General features: G+C 44.9%; 1 protein-coding gene across 1 annotated transcript in view; it reads right to left on the reverse strand.

Moving 5' to 3' along the window:
* The window catches only part of kif13ba (kinesin family member 13Ba), a gene marked incomplete at both ends in the record, with an annotated part of 76,947 nt that extends 62,481 nt beyond the window's left edge, over positions 1-14,466 (reverse strand). The window contains 2 exons of the mRNA XM_080527664.1: positions 7,182-7,275; positions 14,391-14,466. Of these exons, the coding sequence (XP_080383790.1) occupies positions 7,182-7,275; positions 14,391-14,466 (170 nt within the window). The remainder of the gene's footprint in view (positions 1-7,181; positions 7,276-14,390) is intronic.
* Positions 14,467-24,830: the final 10,364 nt, after the last annotated feature.

A 24,830-nucleotide genomic window follows, 5' to 3' on the forward strand; every position in this document is an offset into this window, starting at 1 on the left:
ATCCACTAGACTAGACCACCACTACCCCAATATCTAATCAACTATCTAATGTCATGGCATTAGCTAATGGGGATCCTAATAAACAAACAAACTGTCTAGACGCTTCATCCACTGAGTCATCAGAAACGTTTTATTGGATAAACTGATCATGTGACAAATCAATTGCATTCTTATGTTATTTTACCACCAGTGTACAGTACATGTATCAGTGATAATTTTGACTGTTTTAGTAAATTATAACATTTCATTAAAAATATATTTATCAGTAGTCTTCTGTGCAATAAACTGTACTCCTTTATAGAAATTCCTTAAAAGAAATTCTATAAATGTTCTATGTGTCTTTTAATGAAATTACGCTATTATTAGCGAGAGGGGGGTTTAGGGCAAGCAGCATATGGCACAAATGTAGTTTAGTTTATTTGGTTTAGAGAAGGACGGTGTGCAGTGCACAACATTAATTATCTACAGGAAACAAGAAGATGGGTGCCTCAGATTTAGCAAGAAGCTCATTTTCATCAGTCGTCCTAAAAACAGTGAACATAGACACAATAAAATACACAACATCTAAGACAGGAAACAACCAACATCTCAAGACAGCACAGGAGCAGTGTGGGGTTACCCTGGCCAGAGCAGGTGAGATGCAGGATCAGTTGCTATCGGAACCTACCTACCTACCTGCTAGGGGAACCTATCAGGCTCAAGGGTGATAGGTCAAGGTTAGGTCAACTCCCTAAGCTTGGTTCATAGTATACCCCCTCAGGACCCCACAGAAACACAAAAGAGTCGGTTTGTTTACAATCATTTTTAACTGATTGTGCCTTTACCCTGCTCTTAGATACACTACTAACAAACACTGTTCACCTTCTCTAAACACAACAGCGTGTGTGAGGCGGGGCCACTATGTGACACCACAGCTCCACAACATGAATACCAATGCCTGGAGAGATTGAGATTGTTAAAGGCTGTATATAGGTCAACATTCACCTCCAACACTTATGCAAATAAACACTCAAGTCACTACGCAAACTCCCAACTGCAGGATATGCAATCCACCAGCAGTCCCTGGGTAGGGTTAGGGCTATCAGAGAGATAAGGGGGAGGGAGTGGCGGTACAGTAGCCTACATACAGGCTGACAAACCCACACCTAACTACAGACTGTGACTCATGATGAGATCATGGCTACCTCTCCACCTCTTCAGCGCTGACATGAAAGAGCAGGCTAAGGGTTGGGTGCCTGTGGTAAATGTATTTTCCTTTTCCTTTTCATAAATATGTTTTTAGGGCATTTCTGCTTTTTTGGTATAGAGACAGTAGAGATTGACAGGAAGGATGGGTGAGAGAGAGGAGGGATGACAGGAGGGATGGGTGAGAGAGAGGAGGGATGACAGGAGAGATGGGTGAGAGAGAGGAGGGGCGATGGCCGGAATCGAAGCAGGGACCCTGCGATGGCGTGGCATGCGCCTTAGTGAGCTACACAAAAGGAACACAAAAGAAGGCTATTCTAGACTATTAGGACGCACCTCTGTTCAGGCCTGGACAGGGACTGTGTCTCTCAGGAGATGTTGGCATGTCATTTATAACAATGCTAACTCTGTAAGACTATAAGCTGAAGAAGAAGAATGTTTTATTATCCATTCAATCAACCTGTCAATTGTCAGGCATTGTCAGCACCCCTGGAGCAATTAGGGGTTAAGGTTAAGTGTCTTGCTCAAACGCACATGTAGCTCCCTCCTGAGGGGGGGATCGAACCAGCGCCCTTCCGCTTGCTAGCTAGCGGAGATAACAGAGAAGCTTTCACCTCAGCCTATATGAGAAACTCATGGTAAGATGATATCCATAATGGTATTTAAAAGCACAAGACATGCTGCTACGTCTGCTAAAAGGTATTAATGTATACCTGACACACCTACAGTCTGTTAAAAGGTATTAATGTATACCTGCCGGTATACCGGACCGGTTTGAGAATTCAAGAGACATTAAGAGAGACAGTCATCCACATGGTCTGTTTTCCATTCATGCTACGCAAGACCAACGTAACAACAGCAGCAGGGACATGTAAGCACATGACAGAGACAGCATCCCTCTAACTCTAATACTACTGCCAGGACACACACACACCACACACCACACACACCACACACACACACACACACACACACACACACACACACACACACCTAACGACCCGGTATACAAAGACAAGAGATCAGAGAACAACTCAACAACTAACCCTAACCCAGCTTTTAACACAGCACACGTGAATGGAAATATATTATAATAGGCTTCAGGTCTGCACAGGCAAAACAGTTCCACCACCGGAGGCTTGTAGTTGGAGGTGCGGGGGGGGGGGGGGAGAGGCACCTGTGCCAAGACACTTGAAGCAGCATTCAGGGGTATAAAGATACAAACCATTAAACTGATACGTATAAGGAGGAGAAACAATACCTTTAACGTTTGCATTTTGACCATTCAGCAGACGCTTTTATCCACAGCGACTTACCTACTAATGAGAGATGACAGGGACAGTCTCCCTGGAGTAACTTAGGGCTAAGTGTCTTACTCAAGGGCACACTAGTGGCGGTGTTCCCCTGATGGGATTTGAACTCACAACCTTCTGATCACCCACCAGTCCAACTCACTATCCACTAGGCCACCACTACTACACTACAAAGGACTACGTTCTTGCACTAGATGACAGCAGGCACAGTATTAGATGTACACTCCAGAGTCACACTGTTGTGGAGTGGAATACTGCACTGTGTTATTGTGCCTTTGTTTTCCGAAAAATACTTCTCTAATGATGATGATGGGGGTAGCGGTGGCCTAGTGGATAGTGAGTTGGACAGGTGATGGACAGAAGGACAACACCACTACTAGTGTGCCCTTTAGGTCTCTGTGTAATGGTAACACTGGTCTACAGGAGTGGGATGTCCCTGTGCTCCCTGCTGAGGAGGAACTCTAGAGCAGTGGTACTCACATCTTAATAATAATAACATAATAATAATAATAATAATAATAATAATAATAATAATAATAATAATAATAATAACAATCATAATCATAATAACATAATAATAGTTTTATTGCCATGCAATTAACTTGTCAGTCAATTGTTGCAATTTGGTGTTTTTGCTCTAGGCACAGAGTGGGTATAATCAGCGCCCCTGGAGATCTTGGCAACCAGACGCGGCTGCAGATTTCCCTCTACCCCTCCAACACATCTCTGTGTCTGAAATGATCATACGAAATATAGGCACTCAGCTGAAAATATACTATAGAGCGATAATACCAACACAACGCTAGCCAGAGTAGTGACATTTATATTGAGCCCAGAGGGGACAGAGGAATACCATATAATAATACTATATAACAATACTATATAATAAGGATTAGGCTACTAGTGAGGCTGTTGTTTAGTCCCTCACCCATCCTTCCTGTCAGTCTCTACTGTCTCTATCCTCCTCTCTCTCTCTCACCCATCCTTCCTGTCTAATCTCTGTCTCTATCCTCCTCTCTCTCACCCATCCTTCCTGTCAGTCTCTACTGTCTCTATCCTCCTCTCTCTCTCACCCATCCTTCCTGTCAAATCTCTACTGTCTCTATCCTCCTCTCTCTCACCCATTCCTTCCTGTCAAATCTCTACTGTCTCTATCCTCCTCTCTCTCACCCATCCTTCCTGTCAAATCTCTATTGTCTCTATCGCAACTTAAAAAAAGAAAAAAAAGAGTGTTCTGAAGAGTTCATATTCATGCAGGTCAGAAAGCTGAGCTTCCCCAAAAGTAACATCTAAAGACATTTACCAACTGTAGTCTAGACTATGAATGAACTCTTGCGATTATAATCAAATTGAAACGATTATAATTAATTCTCACAGTAATCTCATTGCATGCGTCTCCTTCGCTACCGGAGTAGTAGTTTGAGCCACATTTCTGCCCATCAAGCCCTGACTAATTTGTTAAAATGTTGGAAGGTGGATAAGGCTTCTATATCATCATGACATCTGTCTCGCTGCTGTATTAGGCTCTTGTGTGTGTGTGTGTGTGTGTGTGTGTGTGTGTGTGTGTGTGTGTGTGTGTGCGTGTGCGTGTGTGCGTGGAAAGGTGCAGGAAACTTCGAGCTACAATGACACAATGTTGCAAAAGTGGTTGCGGGTCACTGCTTCTACAATACAACGTTGCATGCTGTGTGGTGCAGTCACTGCAAGAGCAGCAGGCAATGATCAGACCACTAGCAGAGACAAGCGCAGCACGCAGTGAGCTAGAACGCACCGCCTATCCTAGCAGGGGACCTTTTCATTGAGCAGATGTATTGATGTATCTGAGTTCAGTTCGGTAGACTGTAACTGGAGGCTATTTTCATGTTTTCCAACTCGCTAACTCCCTAAACTTGATTCAATATTGAATTGAATTTAGCAGACGCTTTTAATCCAAAGGGATTTACAATGACAGATTACAGGGACATTCCCCCTGGAGTAACTGAGGGCTGAGTGCCTTACTCAAGGACACACTAGTGGTGGTGTTGTTTCAGGTGGGATTTGAACTAACAACCGATCACCACTAGTCCAACTCACTATCCACTAGACCACCACTACTGAAACACAAAAGAGTCTGTTTGTTTACAATCCTTTTTAACTGATTGTGCCTTTATTCTGCTCTTAGATACACTACTAACAAACACAGTTCACCTTCTCTAAACACAACAGCGTGTGTGAGGCGGGCCACTATGTGACACCACAGCTCCACAACATGAATACCAATGCCTGAAGAGATTGAGAATGTTAAACGCTGTATATAGGTCAACATTCAACGCCAAAACCTACACAAATAAACACTTATTTTGTGAATTTCTTCCAACTGCATCTTTGAGCCCCAGAGCTTCTGAACACTTTCCTATAGCCTGTCATTCGTCTCATATAAAGACATCATTTGTGTTTTTTTTTGTTTTTTTTTACAAGCGTTCTGCTCAATAGGCCATTTTGTGAACAATGAGTTGTATTGTAATTACAGGAACATTTTGGTGAAAGCGCTGCTTACCCCAAACCCAAGACACACGCCCCCCGCCTACGCTTCTATCAATCATTTCTTGTCAGAACACGAATTTTGATGAAAAAGCGTAAAAACTATTAGCGTCACCCTCTAACATAGCCAGGGGAAGGGGCAGAGGGTGGGGGGTGTTTGTGGATGATGATGCACTAACCATCCAGTGAGTAGTAAAGAATGTAGTCGTCATGAATAGCGCTCCCCAACAAAAACGCTCATCTTTTACATGTTACATTTACATTTTTGGCCGTCTAGCAGACGCCTTTATCCAAAGCGGCTTACAACGAATACTGTGTCTGACTAAGTGAAGTGACTCATCTATCCACCAGTCACAGCAGGGAAAAAGTCATCTACGCTCAGGGCTGGAGCCATTGGCAGTCATCATGGTAGAAGCTAGCTTATTTTTTTTGACACTGGGGAAACAGGGGGGACAATTCAGGTGTAGCCTGAAGAGATGGGTCTATGGATAGGGGAGTGACTCCGTAGTCCAAAAATGCAGATGGAGGCTTCTGGTTACGATGTGAAAGGAGGTAGACGCGTGGAGCGTGGCTCCCACTATTTTAAACTTAGTTATTTTTTCTGTGTGGACCAGTCCCACTCATATCTTTCATTTTCTGGGCCAGATACAGTGAAGACATGGGGCTGGATTCAAACATGCCACCATGGACATATGTGTGCACTGTAGACCGCAGTGCTAGACCATTGGACCACCCCAGACCACGACTCCCAGACCACACTCATGATCCCTTAAACTTATTTTTAAGAAAAAGGTAAACCTTTATTTTACCTTTATTTTACCAGATAAAATCAATTGAGAACAAATTCTCATTTTCAATGATGATCTGGCCAAGAGGCCCCAGCAAGAATAAATACAAACATATAAACAGAAACACACCACCGGGTCAACATAAATCAATACACACAATACATGAGAACGGCAAAGACAGTGAAGATAAAATAAATAAAAAGTCAACTAACTATGTGTGAAAGGGGAGGGGGGGGGGGGCAATCAGCAGGAACAACAGTCAACTATGACCTGTTGAAGTTTATTTTTGAAAATGGTAAGTGATGCGAGTGCTGTGAATTTAACAGAAGAAGCTAGCAAAGTAGCTAACATGGCGGCCGAAAGACTCAACGAACCTGCCGACTGACCTACAAAACCTCTGCTTAACGCTAGTCACAGACATGAAGCAAAAAGGCAGATCTCTGCTCTCAACTGAATACGAGCACCACCAACGCTCTGGTGGAGACATGGGGCTCTGGTGGCGACATGGGGCTCTGGTGGTGGCCGTACCCGTGTGAACCTGTGCCGTGGGAGGCATCTGGGGGCCTGAGAGTGGAGGCCCAGCGAGCGGGGGGGGGGGGCCTCCGTCATTCAGCCCCAGCAGGCCTCATGAACTCACCACCACCGTTAAACTGTCTGGAGGGTGAGGCCAGCAGGCGGCTTGCCTCATTCTCCTCCAAGTTTAAAACCTGTTCCCCCTTGTGCCTTTTGTGTCCCCCGCCCCCCGCGCCACACAGAGAAAAAAGAAAGAGAAAGACAGAGAGAGAGGGAGAGAAAGAAAGAAAGAAAGAAAGAAATGATAGCGCTTCCCCTTGTTTACCCCCATAAAAGTCACAGAGGGATCTTTATGGCCGACAGATGCTAAAGCTAAACGTGTGCTTTTACACAAAAAAAACTTTTCCCCTTCCCTCACTTCACCACCACTGTTCCTTAGAAAAGGGTGTTCCGCGGTTGCCGTCGGTGACCCCGGGTTGACCTCTCCCCATGTTGTCAGGGCAACGGAAGGGTTCGAGAGTAAGGGAGGAGGCCAGTCGGAGGAGAGTTATGCCCCAACACACGGCAGGGTAGGAGGAGGAGAGGAGGGGATCACACACACACACACACACAGACACACGCACACACACAGCTCACACTCAGCAGGTGATAGAGACAGAGCTCTCAGAGTCTACACGCTATCTCGGTCACATGACGCTACAAATCACTGGTATGTTGGACCGCTGGGAGGAAACAGCTGAAAGCTTGTGACCGCGTCAGCGCGCGAGGCCAAGAGTCCCAAAGGTCCTCACATGTGGACCTGACCGGGCCCAAACTACCTGTCAATAAAAGGACAGGAGGGGTGGACAGGACAGGAGCGTACCTGGAGTCTCCTTTGCTCAGGTTCCCTCCCGCTGGGTTCAGGATGGTCTGGTTCCCCTCCATCTCCACCACACATTTTGTGTTCAGGTCCTTTTCTGGGGGGACAGATAGGGAAACACAAGTTTCATCACAAGTACGTCACATTACACAAGTGTAAGAGAGTAAAAAATCTTAGGCTTCAATTCCTGACATTGCAGCACAAGACAACAAGGCAATAAAAAAATAATTTAAAAAAGTGACAATAGTACAGGACACATACGTGACAAATAAGACAGGATACAAATCAAAAGGGACTGTTCCTGAAATGGTGGTCCAACGGCTAATTTAAAGAAAGACGATTGCGTCGCCCCTCCGAAAGTTGTGGATTCAACTGCTGCACACGCAACATTGCTGCTTGTAAGTAACATTAACTGAAAGACATCATCTAATAAGAATTTATTTTACTCTTTTACTCTATTTTCTGGACCAGAGAGGTACCATCCAGCCTGCTGTACTGGACCAGAGAGGTACCATCCAGCCTGCTGTACTGGACCAGAGAGGTACCATCCAGCCTGCTGTACTGGACCAGAGAGGTACCATCCAGCCTGCTGTACTGGACCAGAGAGGTACCATCCAGCCTGCTGTACTGGACCAGAGAGGTACCATCCAGCCTGCTGTACTGGACCAGAGAGGTACCATCCAGCCTGCTGTACTGGACCAGAGAGGTACCATGCAGCCTGCTGTACTGGACCAGAGAGGTACCATCCAGCCTGCTGTACTGGACCAGAGAGGTCCATCCAGCCTGCTGTACTGGACCAGAGAGGTACCATCCAGCCTGCTGTACTGGTGCAATGAATCATGTGGCTAAGGCTTCTGTTAGCACACTGCGGCTAGTTGCTGCCATACGGAGGGCTAATAATAGAAGCATTAATTATTGTGCTCCCCTGCCGTAGCGCTAGCCTAAATAAGGCCTCGTCTCTCTCCACACACTCAGCTCAGTGATTTAAGTTGCGCTACTGAATAAATAACGTTGATGATATCATGAAGGTGTAAGCCTAGATTTAACACAATAGCACACACGAGGGGCCCGGTTTCACAGACGAGGCCTTAAGCCGTAATCCCAGACTAGAAAACATCTTCAATGGAGATTCTACATTGAAAGTGTGATTTAGTCCAGGCTTAAGCCTCGTCTGTGAAACTGGCTCAGTAAGTATCACCAGTTCATCTTTTTTGCATTCACAATATTGCACTTTGTAGCCACAAACATAGGACAGAAAAGGCAAAACGCATACGAACTAGACTAGAATAAACATTGGCTATACACACACTTATCCATTACACTCATATTCAAAAACACCTATACTACTTCAAGTGTATCCTGCCAGGCAAATGGAAACCAAGTCATATGCAAACCAGACAGACTAGGTTTTACATAGTGGAATTGTAAGTTACTGTGGAGAGGGTGCCCTGTTTGAAAGCTTGAATAATTCCTCCTCCCTTGGTTTCTTGTACTAACCACTGATCTAGATTAGTGAAAGTAACAGGGTGCAAAATATTCAAACTGCTGTGAGGAAGGGAGGGAGGGAGGGAGGAAGGGAGGAGGGAAGGAAGGAAGGAAGGAAGGACACATTAAAGGTATTCAAAACAGGCCGAAAATATCTGAAGATGGCTGATGATGGGAGGGTAGAAGTTCATGGAAGACACTTGACCATTAGATTGCCCCTATACCTAGAAACAGCTTTGTGTTGACCTGTTGTTAACTAGTCATGAACTAATAGGCATAGGCCTATAGAGATGAGCACTTTGGGTTATTCCACAAAAGGAACAAGAAACCATCCTTATCCCACTTATAGACTATAACAACATACACCGCTACACCGCTTAACTCTGTTACTATATGAAATTGAAAATAAATGACTACTTTCTAACAATAAGCAGCACGTTAGGCTACTACAATGTTGTTACCATAACAAGAGTTATTGCAGAGTTTCTACACTGGTGAAGTGGCACCTTAAAGGTCCCATATTATAAAGAAAAGTCACGTTTTCAGTGCTTGTGCACATACATCTGGGTCTCTGATGGGCCTACAGAGTTCCTACACTGATCAAGTGGCACCTTAATGTCCAATGTGACCGACTATTATATGAGCAGCGCTTGGAGGAAAGTCCTGAGCAGCCGCACCTAAAGACAAACAGGGAAACTACATCAGAGGGAGTCTGCGCCTTGGGGGTGAGTAACCCAGCTGGCTCACCCTGTTCCTCCCCCTGTCAGAGGAAAGACAAGCTTCCTCTCTCCCATCCCTTCCTCCCTCCCTCCCTCCCTCCCCCCTCTCTACCCTGATGACCCACACATCACAAAGTAGGTGGCAACACACACATCTTTGAGATGTAGGTGGTAAAATTGCTATTCAAGTCAATCGAGTCAGTAAGCTAGGAGTCAAACCTGTTGGGAAGGGAGAGGGGGAGCGGGTGTGTGTGTGTGTGTGTGTGTGTTTGCAAACACCGTATTTGTTGAGCGCTAGGGATTAAATGGGTTAGCTACTCCTAAGAAGGCTATACAGAAAGAAGGCCACACACAGTTCATTGGTGGGAGTCAACCAGTTCTCAGAAGGAACAATACTCTGAAGGAAAACATCTCTGTAATATTAGAGAAGATGAGTCAGTCAGATTCAACCTATTGTTAACCACAGCTCTCTCTGACGAGGCCCCGGACCCCCACTGACACTGACTGTTATCATGACCCCCCACTGACATCAGTCAGACAACAGTCACACAGCACTATTCTTATATCACATTGCACTATTCTTGTTAATATTTATCTCTTATTATAACTATTATTATTATTATTATTATTTTGTCTGTTATGTTGTCTGTTTTTGTCCTCACCACTTTGTTTATTGTTATGCCACCACCAGACCAAGGCAAATTCCTTGTAGCTATGTGAAAACCTACTTGGCAATAAATCTCTTTCTGAATCTGATTCTCATCACAACATTCTTCTCCCATAACAGGGGGGTATTCCATAGGGCTGGGTATCGCCACTGATTTCCCAAAACGATTCGATTCCGATTCACCAGCTCAGTGAGCTCACGATTCGATTCGATTCCGATTCGATCTAGTTAAAATATACATTTTTTGCTTGAATATGAAAGAGATTCTCAGAATTAATGCTATAAATGGTTCAAGGAACCCTATAACATGTAGCATTGTTAAACATATCAATGAATTGACTCCAAAGCAGTTACATGAATGTACTTTTTATTTACATATGACTTTGCTTTTGTCCAGCTCATCTCTATCGTCACATTTTTAAAATCCAAAATGCACCCAGACATCTGACTTTAAGCCTGGTGGTGACTTGAGTGTCCCTGCCATCGCCATGTTTTTAGATTTTAGTGTTGAGACCTCACGTTGCATGAGATATGATCAATTCTTGTAGCACGAGATCTCGTTGCGGGTTGAAGTTGCAAGCAAAAAAAAAAAAAAAAAAAAAAAAAATCGATCTCGGGATTTAGGAATCGATAATCGCTCATTTTAATGAAGATCGATTCTGAATCGGGAAATCGATTTTTTGAACCCAGCCCTAGTATTCCATCAACGTCACTAAAGGAAAATCCAGGCTTATGTTTGCTTAATCTCACAAGATTGATCAAAATAAGCCTGGATTTTCCTTTAGCGACATTGATGGAATACCCCCCCAGCTCTGTTTCCTTTCACACTTTCTGTCTCTTCCATGCAGCCAGTGGGACACCGCTGTGGTTGCTACTGGACTAGGCACAATGGACATGACATCAGCCTGGAAATGGAAAAGCTGTGTAAGGCGTGATGGAGCCGTTCTGTTCTTCGAAGGCTTTCCAACGATGGCCCTGACCATGGGAACATGGGAACATGGTATGTTATGCAACGTTAGCAAATAGTCCATTCAGACTGACTCCCTTCCTGCCTTTGTCCAGCCCCAGCAGAGAGCAGCCCAGCAGAGAGCAGCCCAGCAGAGAGCAGCCCAGCAGAGAGCAGCCCAGCAGAGAGCAGCCCAGCAGAGAGCAGCCCAGCAGAGAGCAGCCCAGCAGAGAGCAGCCCAGCAGAGAGCAGCCCAGCAGAGAGCAGCCCAGCAGAGAGCAGCCCAGCAGAGAGCAGCCCAGCAGAGAGCAGCCCAGCAGAGAGCAGCCCAGCAGAGAGCAGCCCAGCAGAGAGCAGCCCAGCAGAGAGCAGCCCAGCAGAGAGCAGCCCAGCAGAGAGCACCTTATGTGGTCTTGACTACCTGTCCGCTTTCTCACCTGGTTCTTGCTCTCTCTCTGGTGTGCCGACACCATCCTGCTCTCTCTCCTCTCTCCCTCCCTATCCTCCTCTCTCCCTTTTGCTGTCAACCAAAAGGTAAACAAAACAGCCATTTATAATCTAATAAGAGGCATAAATTGATCCATATCAATTTATAACATAATTATAATTGAATATTGGATTGCTGTGGGCAATCCAGTCAGATAATGTCATTTTGACTTTACTCTCTCACCTGAAAAAAATGTGTATGTCCAACTATAAAAAACTGACATTTCCAATGCTTCAATCAACTGTCCATGTACTGTAAATATGCCATTATGGTATTACCATGAAGCCCAACTCTAGCAGAATAAGAAAGATAGTATCTACTTTAAGTAAAATAATAAAGTGCCTCCAGTTAGCTCTTTAGCTGGCAAGTGTGCAAGGAGACTAGCTCATCTCATCACCTCTGAGCTAGCTAGCTTGCTAGTTCTTTGACACTATTTATTTACACTATGGAACTATAGTCAGACACTTTCTAGTCACGATAATAACGACCAATGTTAACCAACTTTCTCTGTCAGAACACTCAGCAATTATATTTGCTAACGTTTCAACTTGCTTACTTTCAATCTGCAGACATCACAGCCGGCAAAAACTCTCGCGTCTCGCACGCACACTTGCGCAACATCTTGTATTATTCTCCAGCGCTGGCACAGCGCGAAGTGTGGAGATAGGTCTGGCTATACGAGACTACGGCGGACTAACGTTCCCAACGAGCCTATGGGCTTGCCACTCGCCAGATTCGGGTTGGGTGCGTTTAAAAAACGCGGATATTTTAGCCTGCTTGTCAGATGTTTGGTGTCTCCGTCAGTAATAATTCCTCTTTCTTGGGGGGGGCGGGGGGTTCCGCAATGGTAGGGGAAACACTGATACCTCTTATTAAATTGTAAATACTCTGGTTGTTATGTTTGCCTTTTGGTTGACAGCAAAAGCGGGAGAGAGGAGGATAGAGAGGGAGAGAGGGAGAGAAGGAGAGAGCAGGATGGTGTCGGCACACCAGAGAGAGAGTCAATACCACATAAGTAGCCTTCTAATGGCCCATAGGGCAGGAGCCTATCTCCTGTTTCCGTAGCGTGAGGCGGCTTAATGTACAAGTACACCCCCTGGACATGACGCTGGTATGTCGCAGGGTCTTAGTCGCAGGGGGGGGAGAGGGGGGGGGGGGGCATGCCACGGTCCATGCCACCCCCCCAAGGCAGCAAACCTAGGGGAAACACTGCAGACAGACACACAGACACACCCACACACACACACACACACACACACACACACACACACACACACACACACACACAGTAGGCTACTCAAGGTCAAAAGAGAACTATGAGGCCATCCAATAATACATTAGTGACACATTTACTAAGAAGACCATAACATAAATAAAATATAACCACTGACTGTAGGGCAGTTATAAACATTTCCACTGGACTGCTACTTTTCTTAAAAATAAAAAAAAGGTGTGGCTCTTGTCTGTAAGAGCCCAGCTGAGTAACAGTACTCCTCCAACTGCTCCAGGGGTGTCTGGATGCAAAATACTGCATCGGGCGGCATATGCATGTGTGTGATATACGGCTTTGGTTTGAGGCCACACGGGAAACAACCGCGGACCAGTCATCTGGGTCTTGTGACCGGTTCCTGTGCTCAGAACAGGGCCACGTGACTCCCTGCGCTACATTATATACACAGTACTTTCCGCTTCAGCAGCACACATGCTCCCACCAGACACATGCTTTCCCAGGGCAAAAAACGCAACTTGGCACACGGCTAAAATGTCATTTATTTCCCTTCGAGCAGGCATTGAAGTCGGCAGTGTATGGGAACCATTTGAGCGTGAGTCCGGATTAATCAACGGGAGACATGTCACACTGTGACTGTACGTTCATTACTGTGGCTTATGAAAGGGTGACTACACATGTTCATGCCGATCATTGTGACCAGAGAGCTGGGCTCATCATGTGTTCCTTGTGCATGTTCTTTTTCTAAATCTATGGAAATCTGAATCCCAGTCACCCCCACCCAACCATCCGTGCTACAGTAGGCCTGCCTAGGACAGAAAATGCCATGAGATGTTTTGCTTTGGGAGTTTCATAATAGTCTATATCCAGCAATGGAAATGACAATAGCCCAAATAAAACTAAAATAAACAACATTGAGCTTCAAATTCGAAACTATGTTTTCAACCCAGAGTCAATGTTTCAGTAATGCTGGCCATTAAGCACAGAAGGGGGTCAAAGCTTTTGCTTGGGTCAGAAGTTGTTGTTCAGGAGAAGACCCATGATTTTTTCATCAACAATTCATTCGCTTCAGGTGTCACGTTATCACTTCTCTTTATCTAGGATGCTCACCTCTCCTGTTCATAAGCCGAACACGGACACACAGACACACACACAGACAGACAGACAGACACACACACACACACACACACACACACACACACACCTCTCCTGTTCATAGGCCGAACACGGACACACACAGACAGACAGACAGACACAGACACAGACACAGACACACACACACACACACTCACCTCTCCTGTTCATAGGCCGAACACGGATACACACAGACAGACAGACAGACACACACACACACACACACACAGACACACACACACACACACACACACACACACACTCACCTCTCCTGTTCATAGGCCGAACACGGACACACACAGACAGACAGACAGACAGACAGACAGACAGACACACACAGACACACACACACAGACACACACACACACACACACACACACACACACACACACCTCTCCTGTTCATAAGCCACACACAGACACAGACAGACACAGACAGACACACACACACACACACACACACACACACACACACCTCTCCTGTTCATAGGCCGGACACGGACACACACACACAGACAGACAGACAGACAGACACACACACACTCACCTCTCCTGTTCATAGGCCGAAGACGGACAGCGACCTTCACGTTGGACTCGCTGAGACTGAGGCTGCTCTCCCCCATGGTGTCCCCTGGTGTCCCTGGTGTCCCTGGTGTCCCCTGGCAGACTGGACCAGCGCGTCTCTCTGCGACACGTTATCCGTAGTTGTGTAGTATGATCCCGGTATGATAATAAAAAATATCCCCAATCAGACTCTGGTGGTCGAAGAATCCTACAACACAATCCTCGATATGTACCGCCAGCTCTGGTCAGCCAGGTTATAATAACCCAGCTATAAGGGTTCGTCCACCAGCACCCAGGCATCTTCCATCATCATCATAATTGAATGGTATCCGTGGTAGAGGAAGATCTTGAAATGACAGACAGGTATCCTCTTATCCTTATCCGTGGTTAACACATGTCCAGCGAGGGTAGGAGAGGCGCTGTGGGGATACAACCAAGAAACTGCGGTCAATAAAGGAACAGATACAGAGAAAATGAGAAAAAAAGACAGAGCAAAGATGCTATCTGCCCCCCTGACCAGATAAACCTTAACTATACCGACTTAAATCAATGTTGTTGCAAAAACAAAGGGCCTCAGGAGGAACAGACAGACCTGCACCATCGATTGTCTCAAGAGAGCCTCAGTTTTCAGCACTACTATGGCTGCTGCGTTCGTAAATTCGCTCTGGAAATCTGCTCCACACTCGTGGAACGCCTCTTGTCCAATCAAATCACTCGGTCCCTTTATGACGTTGCGCTCCGGCGCTCTCAGAGCGAGTTTACGAACGCACGCCTATATAACGTTAGCTAGCTTGTAGCTGGGTTCACTCCATGTAAAAGGTTAGCTAAGTTATCCCTTTTGCGAGTGAACGAAGCGTTATTATTATCCAAGTGACATCCTCCCGTTTGGTAAGAAAATGAAAAAAGCAGAAAAAGCATCGCTGCCAAAAGCTGTTTGAGGAGTTTTAACGAGCTAATAACGGTGTTAGCTTAGCATAACTCAGCTACCTGTGAGTGACTAACTAACCCTGTCTGGAGGGAAAGACCAGACCAATAACACAATGACAGCCCAGCGGATGTTCAAAGACACGACTGATAAGCACACACGATACATAAGATAATAAAGAGTTGCTACCCTGGTGGTTTAAAGTTGTAATATTGACCAACAGCAGCTGACAGAAGTGACTGACTAACCGCCAGGCTTCTCCTCCTCGCATAGCTGGGGTTCGGCTGTTCCCAGGGTGGCCAGCAGTGGCGGCTGGCCGATAGAGGGCGCTAGCCGCTGGGGTTCGGCTGTTCCCAGGGTGGCCAGCAGTGGCGGCTGGCCAATAGAGGGCGCTAGGGCGCCGCCCCCACCTTCCAACGCAGCAACCCCACTTCTTGTAAAATATTTTTTTTAAATAAACATTGTTTATTCATAAAATGCGGCTGATATTCTGTCGGCGCCTATCAGCATACATTAAAAATCCTCCATTACAATAAACATTTTATCTGTGTGTGTGTAAAATTCACTGTGAAAATACATAGGGGAGGAGTCGGGGCGCCGGCCGAATGGCAGTCTATGCCAGTCCAAATACTTTTGGCTTACACGTGAGCTGTAGCAGCACTCCAATTGGCTAGGTGCACAAGATGGCGTCGTTTGACTTCCGGCGTACGACTACTTGCATAATAACTTCCGGTCTGGTTTGTTGTTACAGAAAGAGATGGTTTTTTACACTCGCTGTTTGCAGGATCTCCCGAAAATCACGGTCGATGACGTACATCGAATCGTTAGCGCTTCCTCGGTAGCCCATTCGAGCAAAAAATAAAAGGGATTCAAGATGTATATTTCGAGCTACCTCCACAACTAACCACAACACCCCATGGCAGGAATATGAGCATGAGGACCTGGAACAGTTCACGTCGTCGGTTCTGAACCACATAGTGAACTGCACCAACTCAGTCACCGTGGACAAACGGGTCCGGGTCTACCCCAACACGAAGCCATGGATGACTGGGAAGGTCCAAAAACTGATCAACGAGAGGGACAACGCCTTCTTCGCAGGGAAGGGCACACCGCTGTACAGCACCACCAGGGCTAACCTAAAGCGCGGCATCAAAGAGGCCAAGGCAGACCACAGAGAGAAGATTGAGGAATGCTTCCTGAGCAACGACTCCAGGCGGATGTGGCAGGGGGTTCAGCACATGACAAACTTCAGAGCCAACAGGCTCACAGCCGCAGAGGACGACCCCCTGCTGGCGGAAAAGCTGAACTCCTTCTACGCCCGGTTCGACGAGGGGCGAACGGAGGTAACCACAACACAAACACCACTCTCTCCAGCTCTCAGCAGCCTCACCCTCACAGAGCATGAAGTGAGACGCGTGCTGAAGGCGGTGGACCCCAGGAAAGCCTCGGGGCCGGATGGCGTCCTGGGACGGGTGCTGAGGGACTGCGCCGACCAGCTGGCCGGGGTTTTCACCAACATCTTCAACCAGTCCCTGTCCCAGGCCACCATCTCACCCTGCCTGAAAACCTCAACTATCATCCCAGTCCCGAAGAAAAGCACGGTGAGCTGCCTAAACGACTACCGCCCGGTGGCACTCACACCAATCATCATGAAGTGCTTCGAGAAACTAGTCCGAGCCCACATACTCACACGCCTCCCGCCCAACCTGGATCCATACCAGTTCGCCTACAGAGCCCACAGGTCCACAGAAGACGCCATCGCGACGACTCTCCACGCCACTCTATCCCACCTGGAGAGGGGAAACAGCTACGCGAGACTGCTCTTTGTGGACTTCAGCTCCGCCTTCAACACCATCCTTCCAGACAGGCTAGTGACCAAACTACTAGACCTGGGTCTATCACACTCTATATGTGCATGGATCAAGGACTTCCTGACCGACCGCCCCCAGAGGGTGCGGGTGGGCCCCCACACCTCCACAGCCCTCAGACTCAGCACTGGGTCCCCCCAGGGCTGCGTGCTAAGCCCCATCCTCTACAACCTCTACACCTACGACTTCACCCCCGTCCACCCCAGCAACTCCATCGTAAAGTTTGCAGACGACACCACCGTGGTGGGCTGCATCTCGGGGGGGGACGAGGCGGCGTACAGGGATGAGGTAGAGCAACTGAGCAAGCTGTGCAAGGTTAACAATCTGCTGCTGAACAAGTCAAAGACCCAGGAAATCATCGTAGACTTCAGGAGGAAAAAGTCCGAGATCCAGCCCCTGCTCATCGACGGAGAGAGCGTGGAGAGAGTCTCAACCCTCCGATTCCTGGGGGTGCACATGCAGGATGACCTGTCCTGGAAGGACAACACAACAGCCGCTGATAGGATGTGTTTTATCATTGTGCTTAGGTAAACCCTAAAATACTCTATCATTAGGAATTATGTTGTACAAGTTGTGATATCTAAAGTGCTGACACAGGCTGCAAACTCTCTGTCTGTAACTGGACCTGAGCCAAATATAGAGACCACGGGACCAGTTTGGCTCTGAGGATATTGGAGCCTTGTGGTGGTCAGCCAGGTGGGAGACTTATATGGGTACTGAGGTCAATAGGTCAGTTGACCAACCCGTTATGGTAGGGAAGCAGAGGCAAGCTGGCTTCTAACTTTAGTATGTAAACAACATATATGACGGGTGACTGATGATTGGCAAGGTACAGCTGTTTCCGGTGTCAGCGGAAATCTAGCATATAAGCCCACTGCAAAGTGTCAGACGGTGTGTGCCTCTCACCGTTGCTTGCCGTGTGTTGAGAGGCTGACCCAGCGCTGTGGAATAAACTTCTATCTTAAATTGTCTACTTGAGCAAACCTATTAATTAATTGCATCTCGGCCTGCCGCCCTTCATCTGAACATTCACCCACTATCAATTGGCGTTTAACGAACAGGATCCTAGATTCAGCGAGACAGGTAAGGCAGATAAACACAGTGTGGTTGTGTGCTTAACCTGAATTGTTGTTCTAGAGGAAAAAAACCTGTAATTTTTTTCCTTGAATGAAGGAAAGGGGATGAATCTGATGATGGGGGGGGCCAATGATTAAATTTGACTAAATATTGAAGGTTGAGTATTGATGTGTACATAAAGGTCATTGATCCACATAGGATAATGCGTTATAAAAGGACAGAGCTGCTAGGTGTCACTCTGGAAGAGATATACTGATACTGGATATTGATTAATTCATAGAAGAATTGATTAAACGGAATTGGGCATTCCGTGGGTTTTTATTTGTTTATCTGTAAAGTACAGACATGTGTTTATCTGTAAGGTACAGAAATGAGGTATTTGACAGGAAATAAGGTGAACTGCAGAGCGCGCTTGAGTCAATTAAAACTATGAAGTAGAATGTTGATTAAGATGGTTAAATGAATAAGGTATTGACACGCAAGTGGTTATGGTATGTAATTTGAAGTATGATTTAAAGAAAGTGTGTATAAGTGGTCTAGTAATGTGGGTATATTATAATGAAAGATATAGGTCAGCGGTAAAAAGACAGTTGTAGGACGATAAGAAGTTGAACGGATACGGTATTTGTGTTAATGTTAAAGCGCAACAGATTTGAGTGACAAGATTGATTTATTGAGACAGGAGAGAACAGATGAGACGTGGATTTAAATGACCTTGATGAGACGCAATGCAACAGACTGAATTAAAGTATATAGTAATAAAGTAATCAACACGAATTGGGTAACTATAAAGCTCTAACGAGACAATTTAGATAAAAGAATTCCTTTTTACTAACATTGTGTGCATTGTAATTAATCAAACATGGGTAATCGAACGTCTAGGACGGCAAATTGTGAGAAACGGATTATTAAGTATAAGTCGGTTAGGGACTTGCCACGAGGGGAAAAGAAAGCTATTAAGAAACTATTGGAAATTGATCCACACATAATTGATATTCCGATAAAATACACTGATACAGTGACACCAAAAGGATGGATTTTACTTAAATTAGGACCATTCTATGCAGAACCATTTCTAACAAAGATTGCGGAATGGAGTGACGATAATTTCCCAAGTATCGGGAGTTTTGAAAAGAATAAACTAAAGATTATTGACGAATATTTGATATCAAACAAAAGCATTTGCGACCCATTATGGGATATTGATTACATGAAAGAAGTCTATCAAGCATGGGTAATAATGTCTAATCAATGGCCTGGTAATATTGTCAGAAAGAAGGAACACAATAGGTCTAACCCGATACCCAAGATAAGGGAGGTACAGATCGCGTCTCCTCCTGTACAGGCGGAACAGGCGGAGCAGGCTGTGATACGCAGCGTGATCCAGGTACAAGCGCCACTGCTAACTATAGAGGAGAAAGTACTGTATAAACCATTAACCCTGACTGACGTATCTGCAATCATAGTCGACGCACCCAGACCCTTGATTAACCCAAAAGGATTCATAAATTGGTATAAAACAATGTTGCTCCATGGTAATTTGAATGGCACGGATTTAAGATACATTCTGATCACGTTAATGCCAGATGTTGAAATTGATACTTTGATAAATGCTTGTGAAACTTTGAATGAAAATAATGATGGGCCATGTAGAGGAAAAACAATTAATGAACGTTTCCCATGGTTTCAAAATGAACACAAGTTGACTCACATTGAACAATTAACCAAATTTCTAAACGAACATGCCAGCCAAAACCGTGATATCTCACAGATTCTGAACTGTAAACGTAAGCCTAATGAAACAATGTCTGACTTTGTAATCAGATTCCAAAATACCTGGAGAGAAAAGGCGAATTTGGAATTAGATGACAAACCTAACGCATTCTTTACAAATATGATTCTAGATGGTATTGGAGAAGATGCAAAGAACTTCAAATTATCAACACCAGACATTTTCTCAATGACACCAGCATTGATTGAAAAACGAATAAGGGAATTAGAAGCTTTGGGATTGTTTAATAAGCGACACCAACCACAAGTCTTGGAGCTTGCGCAATACACGGACCTAGAGGGTTGGAATGAATACTAAGCATTATGGGTAATGAAGTCTTACGTGAAGCATGTCGAGTGATAGAGTTATAGGGAAATCATTGAGTTAAGTAATAATAATCCTTGTATTGATTAACATATTGTAAACAAATGATAAAGAGTGAAATGAATAACTATTGTATTTTCAGGACAAGCTAAATAGCTTAGCACGAACAGCGAAAAGGTGGTAAGAGACACGAGTGCACTTGTGCTCCACAAAAGCTGCACCAGGGACGACGCTCTGAACCAACACTATTAATAGAACTGCCCTTGCAAACAAGACGCAGCTCGGTGATACAGAGACACAGACACGCAGAGAACACATAGAAGTGTTAGACATGAAAATGTAGTTGTCTCTTATTGTAATTATCATACAATTCTGCATTGACTCAGTAAACGTAACATTTGAATTTACTTAGTGAACAGAGATAAGACCATGCATTGATGACTGTTGATGTTCACACAAGCAAAGAGCAATATGTGACATTTTGATTGATGAATAATCCCGAACGGACAACACAACTCTTGCCAATTCTATCTCCTGACAGAACCAAGAAAATGCAGGAAAACTGAGCGACGGACTAAAAAACGGGGGCGTTGCTGAGGGCCAATCTAACAGAAGTGGGGGCTGAAATGACAGTGAACGATTGACGGATGAGAGAAAGGGGAAACCACAAATAATAATTCTCTGTGTAACTGTAAATGAAAATGGTGTTTTTCTGTTTGAAAGCGGAAACATGATAATGACATGACAGACTACAGACTTTGATAAAGCAATTACACATACGAATATGACAGTGCTTCACACGATCACCAGTGTTAATCGGCCAACAGCTGAATGCACGAGCATTACACATTGATGCAACATTTATGATAGAAAACCATTCACACTGACTCAAGAGTGTCTCTGATAAATCTACTAAAACCAACGGGTGATTGACTGAGAAATATTTGATTATAAGAAAGGGATAGAACATTTAAATGTTCACAGCAAATTTAAATCTTAATGCAAAATAAGCTCATAGTGTACATAGACCAACGGGGAAGTATTCAAGCCATCAGTAACGATTGTGATCAGAATTTTTAACATACGGGTAGAATAGAACCTATCTACCTCATTAAAAGTATGCTTATGGGAATTGACTCAGATGGCACATTGACAGTAAATAAACTAAGTATTGAAGAACTGATTTGGATATTAAAGGGACGGTTCACGGTTTTTCACAACACACGTCCTAGTTTGAATACCCATGGCATGAACGTCAAATGACAAATCCTTTTGTTTCCTCTAGGAGCATTGATGAAGGACGAGTTAACCATTTTTGAGAGAAACTAAATGTCTGTCTACCTGTACTTAACGATTGTGCAATCCCTGTATCTAAAAATGTCTCAGCAGGCAAGTGCATAACTCACTAGATGGGGGGGACCACAGGGAGCCCAACCCACTCTCAACTCTGACGATGAGACCCAAGCAAAGGGGAAAACACGTATTATGACAAACGATTACTGATGCCAGGACCATAATGATGACTATCTCTGCTATTAACAATTATTCTTGATGTTGTTGTGAATTAAGATTGAAACTAGGACAAGAGATACCGGACAGACGATGCGTGCCGAGAGTAACCGTGTGATCCTGGCCTCATTGTGGATAAGATGGATGGCCACAATTTTATCGGTTCTGTATACGCTCTGGGTGTTAACTAACGAAACAGACTTTACTTTAACTGAAGACTCTGACACTAATCTTGTTCGCATGCGTCGTGACATCCAGGGAGTTAAACCGAATAGCGCACTAGACTCAGTTGCAGGAGTTTGCCAGTTTGTTGACAATTGTTGTACGTATTCACCACAACAGGATTAAACCTTTAAGATCAGACAATGGGGACATAGAACAATAGGGGAGAGAAAAGTAGGGGGTAAGGATTTAGAGTTTCAATAACACTGTTAAAACATTTGAGCAAGCATCATGATGGTGAATGAAATAATTTCTACTGTGAGTCTCTCAATAACACAGCAACAAGACAAGAGGACACAAGGCGAAAGACAACAATGGTCCATCAGCATCTCAGATAGTGCCTCATTGCGACCGGAAAAGCATGATGGTCCCTCTGTTGAAGATCGACCTAGGATATCGAAGAACCAAGAAACTGATTGACGATATCCCTATTTGTTAAAAATGTACAATTATGTAACAAACTATGGAAAAACATTTGATTTGACTTAATGATGGAAATGATATCTACTTCATTTGTAATGAGTAGTTAGACATAGCAATGAGAAACCTATTTGGATATTTTCTCCTTTAAACAACAAAGGTTTTTATCCAAAGAAGGTGATTATTAATCAGAGTAGTTTTAACCACAAAGTGACCTTTTACTCATGCCAAGTCAATTGTGGAGTGAGATGTTTGTTCGCTTTGTCAGGCCACATGACTGAGGAATTGTATTTGTCTATGGGGAAAGTCCTTTGATGACAATTCCGGGGGAGGAATGCAAGATCTCAGCCATGCGGAAAGAAAGAGAAATAATTAAAGTTACTATCCATTAGAGAAGAAAAAAAAAGAGTGGGCTGATAGGATGTGTTTTATCATTGTGCTTAGGTAAACCCTAAAATACTCTATCATTAGGAATTATGTTGTACAAGTTGTGATATTAGTCCAGTCAATCTAACTCAAAAAAAGGACCAACCCAGGAGAAATTGCAATAGTAATGTTTCATCGTTTTTATTGTTCCTAATACCCTCCTGCATCATATATTAAAAGTCTTACTTGATTAATTTATTGGATCATACTTTTTTCAAGGTCAAAAGAGGTTAAACAATAATATTTATTATTATTATTAATAATAATAATCTAATAATATCTAATAATAATAATATATCTAAAGTGCTGACACAGGCTGCAAACTCTCTGTCTGTAACTGGACCTGAGCCAAATATAGAGACCACGGGACCAGTTTGGCTCTGAGGATATTGGAGCCTTGTGGTGGTCAGCCAGGTGGGAGACTTATATGGGTACTGAGGTCAATAGGTCAGTTGACCAACCCGTTATGGTAGGGAAGCAGAGGCAAGCTGGCTTCTAACTTTAGTATGTAAACAACATATATGACGGGTGACTGATGATTGGCAAGGTACAGCTGTTTCCGGTGTCAGCGGAAATCTAGCATATAAGCCCACTGCAAAGTGTCAGACGGTGTGTGCCTCTCACCGTTGCTTGCCGTGTGTTGAGAGGCTGACCCAGCGCTGTGGAATAAACTTCTATCTTAAATTGTCTACTTGAGCAAACCTATTAATTAATTGCATCTCGGCCTGCCGCCCTTCATCTGAACATTCACCCACTATCAGCCACCATCAAGAAGGGGGGGGGTAGTGGTGGTCTTAGGGGGGTAGTGGTGGTCTAGTGGATAGTGAGTTGGACTTGTGATCGGAAGGTTGTGAGTTCAAATCCCGCCTAAAGCCACACCACTACTAGTGTGCCCTTGGGTAAGGCACTTAGCCCTCAGTTACTCCAGGGGGAATGTCCCTGTAATTCGTAATTGTAAGTCGCTTTGGATAAAAGCGTCTGCTAAATGGCAAAAAATAAAAATAAAAATAAGAAAAATAAGAAGGCACAACAGCGGCTCTACATCCTGAGAGTCCTCAGGAAGGAACACAGCAAGCAGGAGATACTGGTGACCTTCTACCGCGGCGCAGTGGAGAGCATCCTCACCTACGGCATCTGCAACTGGTTCTCCAGCTGCACAACCGCGGAGAGAAATGCGCTACAGAGAGTCGTGAGAACAGCCCAGAAGATCACCGGCGCCCCCCTCCCCTCTCTGGAAGAGCTGTACAACACACGCTGTCTCAGGAAGGCCTCCAAGATCTCCAGGGACCCAACCCACCCTGGGTACGAACACTTTACCCGGCTGCCCTCGAAAAGGCGGTACAGGACCATGGCCGCAAGGACAAACAGACTGAAGAACAGCTTCTACCCCAGGGCCATCCAGGCCCTGAACACAGCAAAGACCTAGGTTCTGGGCCCTGGACTGTCTGGACGGATTGATGGCAGCTGCTGGACTGAAAAAATCAGGTGTAGTGCTGAGGCACAAATATGTACATTTCAAGCCTGCAAACTGCGACACTTTAAATGAATGTGCAATAACACTATGTGCAATATGACAACCCTAGTCGTCTATCTGTACAGTATAGTATAGTGGATAGTGTACATAGCAGTGGAGGCTGGTGACTTCCAGAATTGAGGAGGCCAATTTTTTTCCCGCTTGCTCGCTTCACTCGCGATGGAATGTTCCCTGTTCTTCTTATCTGTCTTTGTTAAAAATTATTAATTTGTGTTTGGCGGTACTGAAGGGATTGGGACACTCTCAGGATGGTGGATGAAGCAGCTTTTATTGCCTGCACAATGGGTCATCAAATAAACAAAACAATTGGCATGAATCTCTGGTCCGCCTGCAGCAGCTATTGTCCC

The sequence above is a fragment of the Nansenia antarctica genome (genome assembly GCF_963989245.1).
Source record: "Nansenia antarctica genome assembly, chromosome: 3".
NCBI lineage: Eukaryota > Metazoa > Chordata > Actinopteri > Argentiniformes > Microstomatidae > Nansenia > Nansenia antarctica.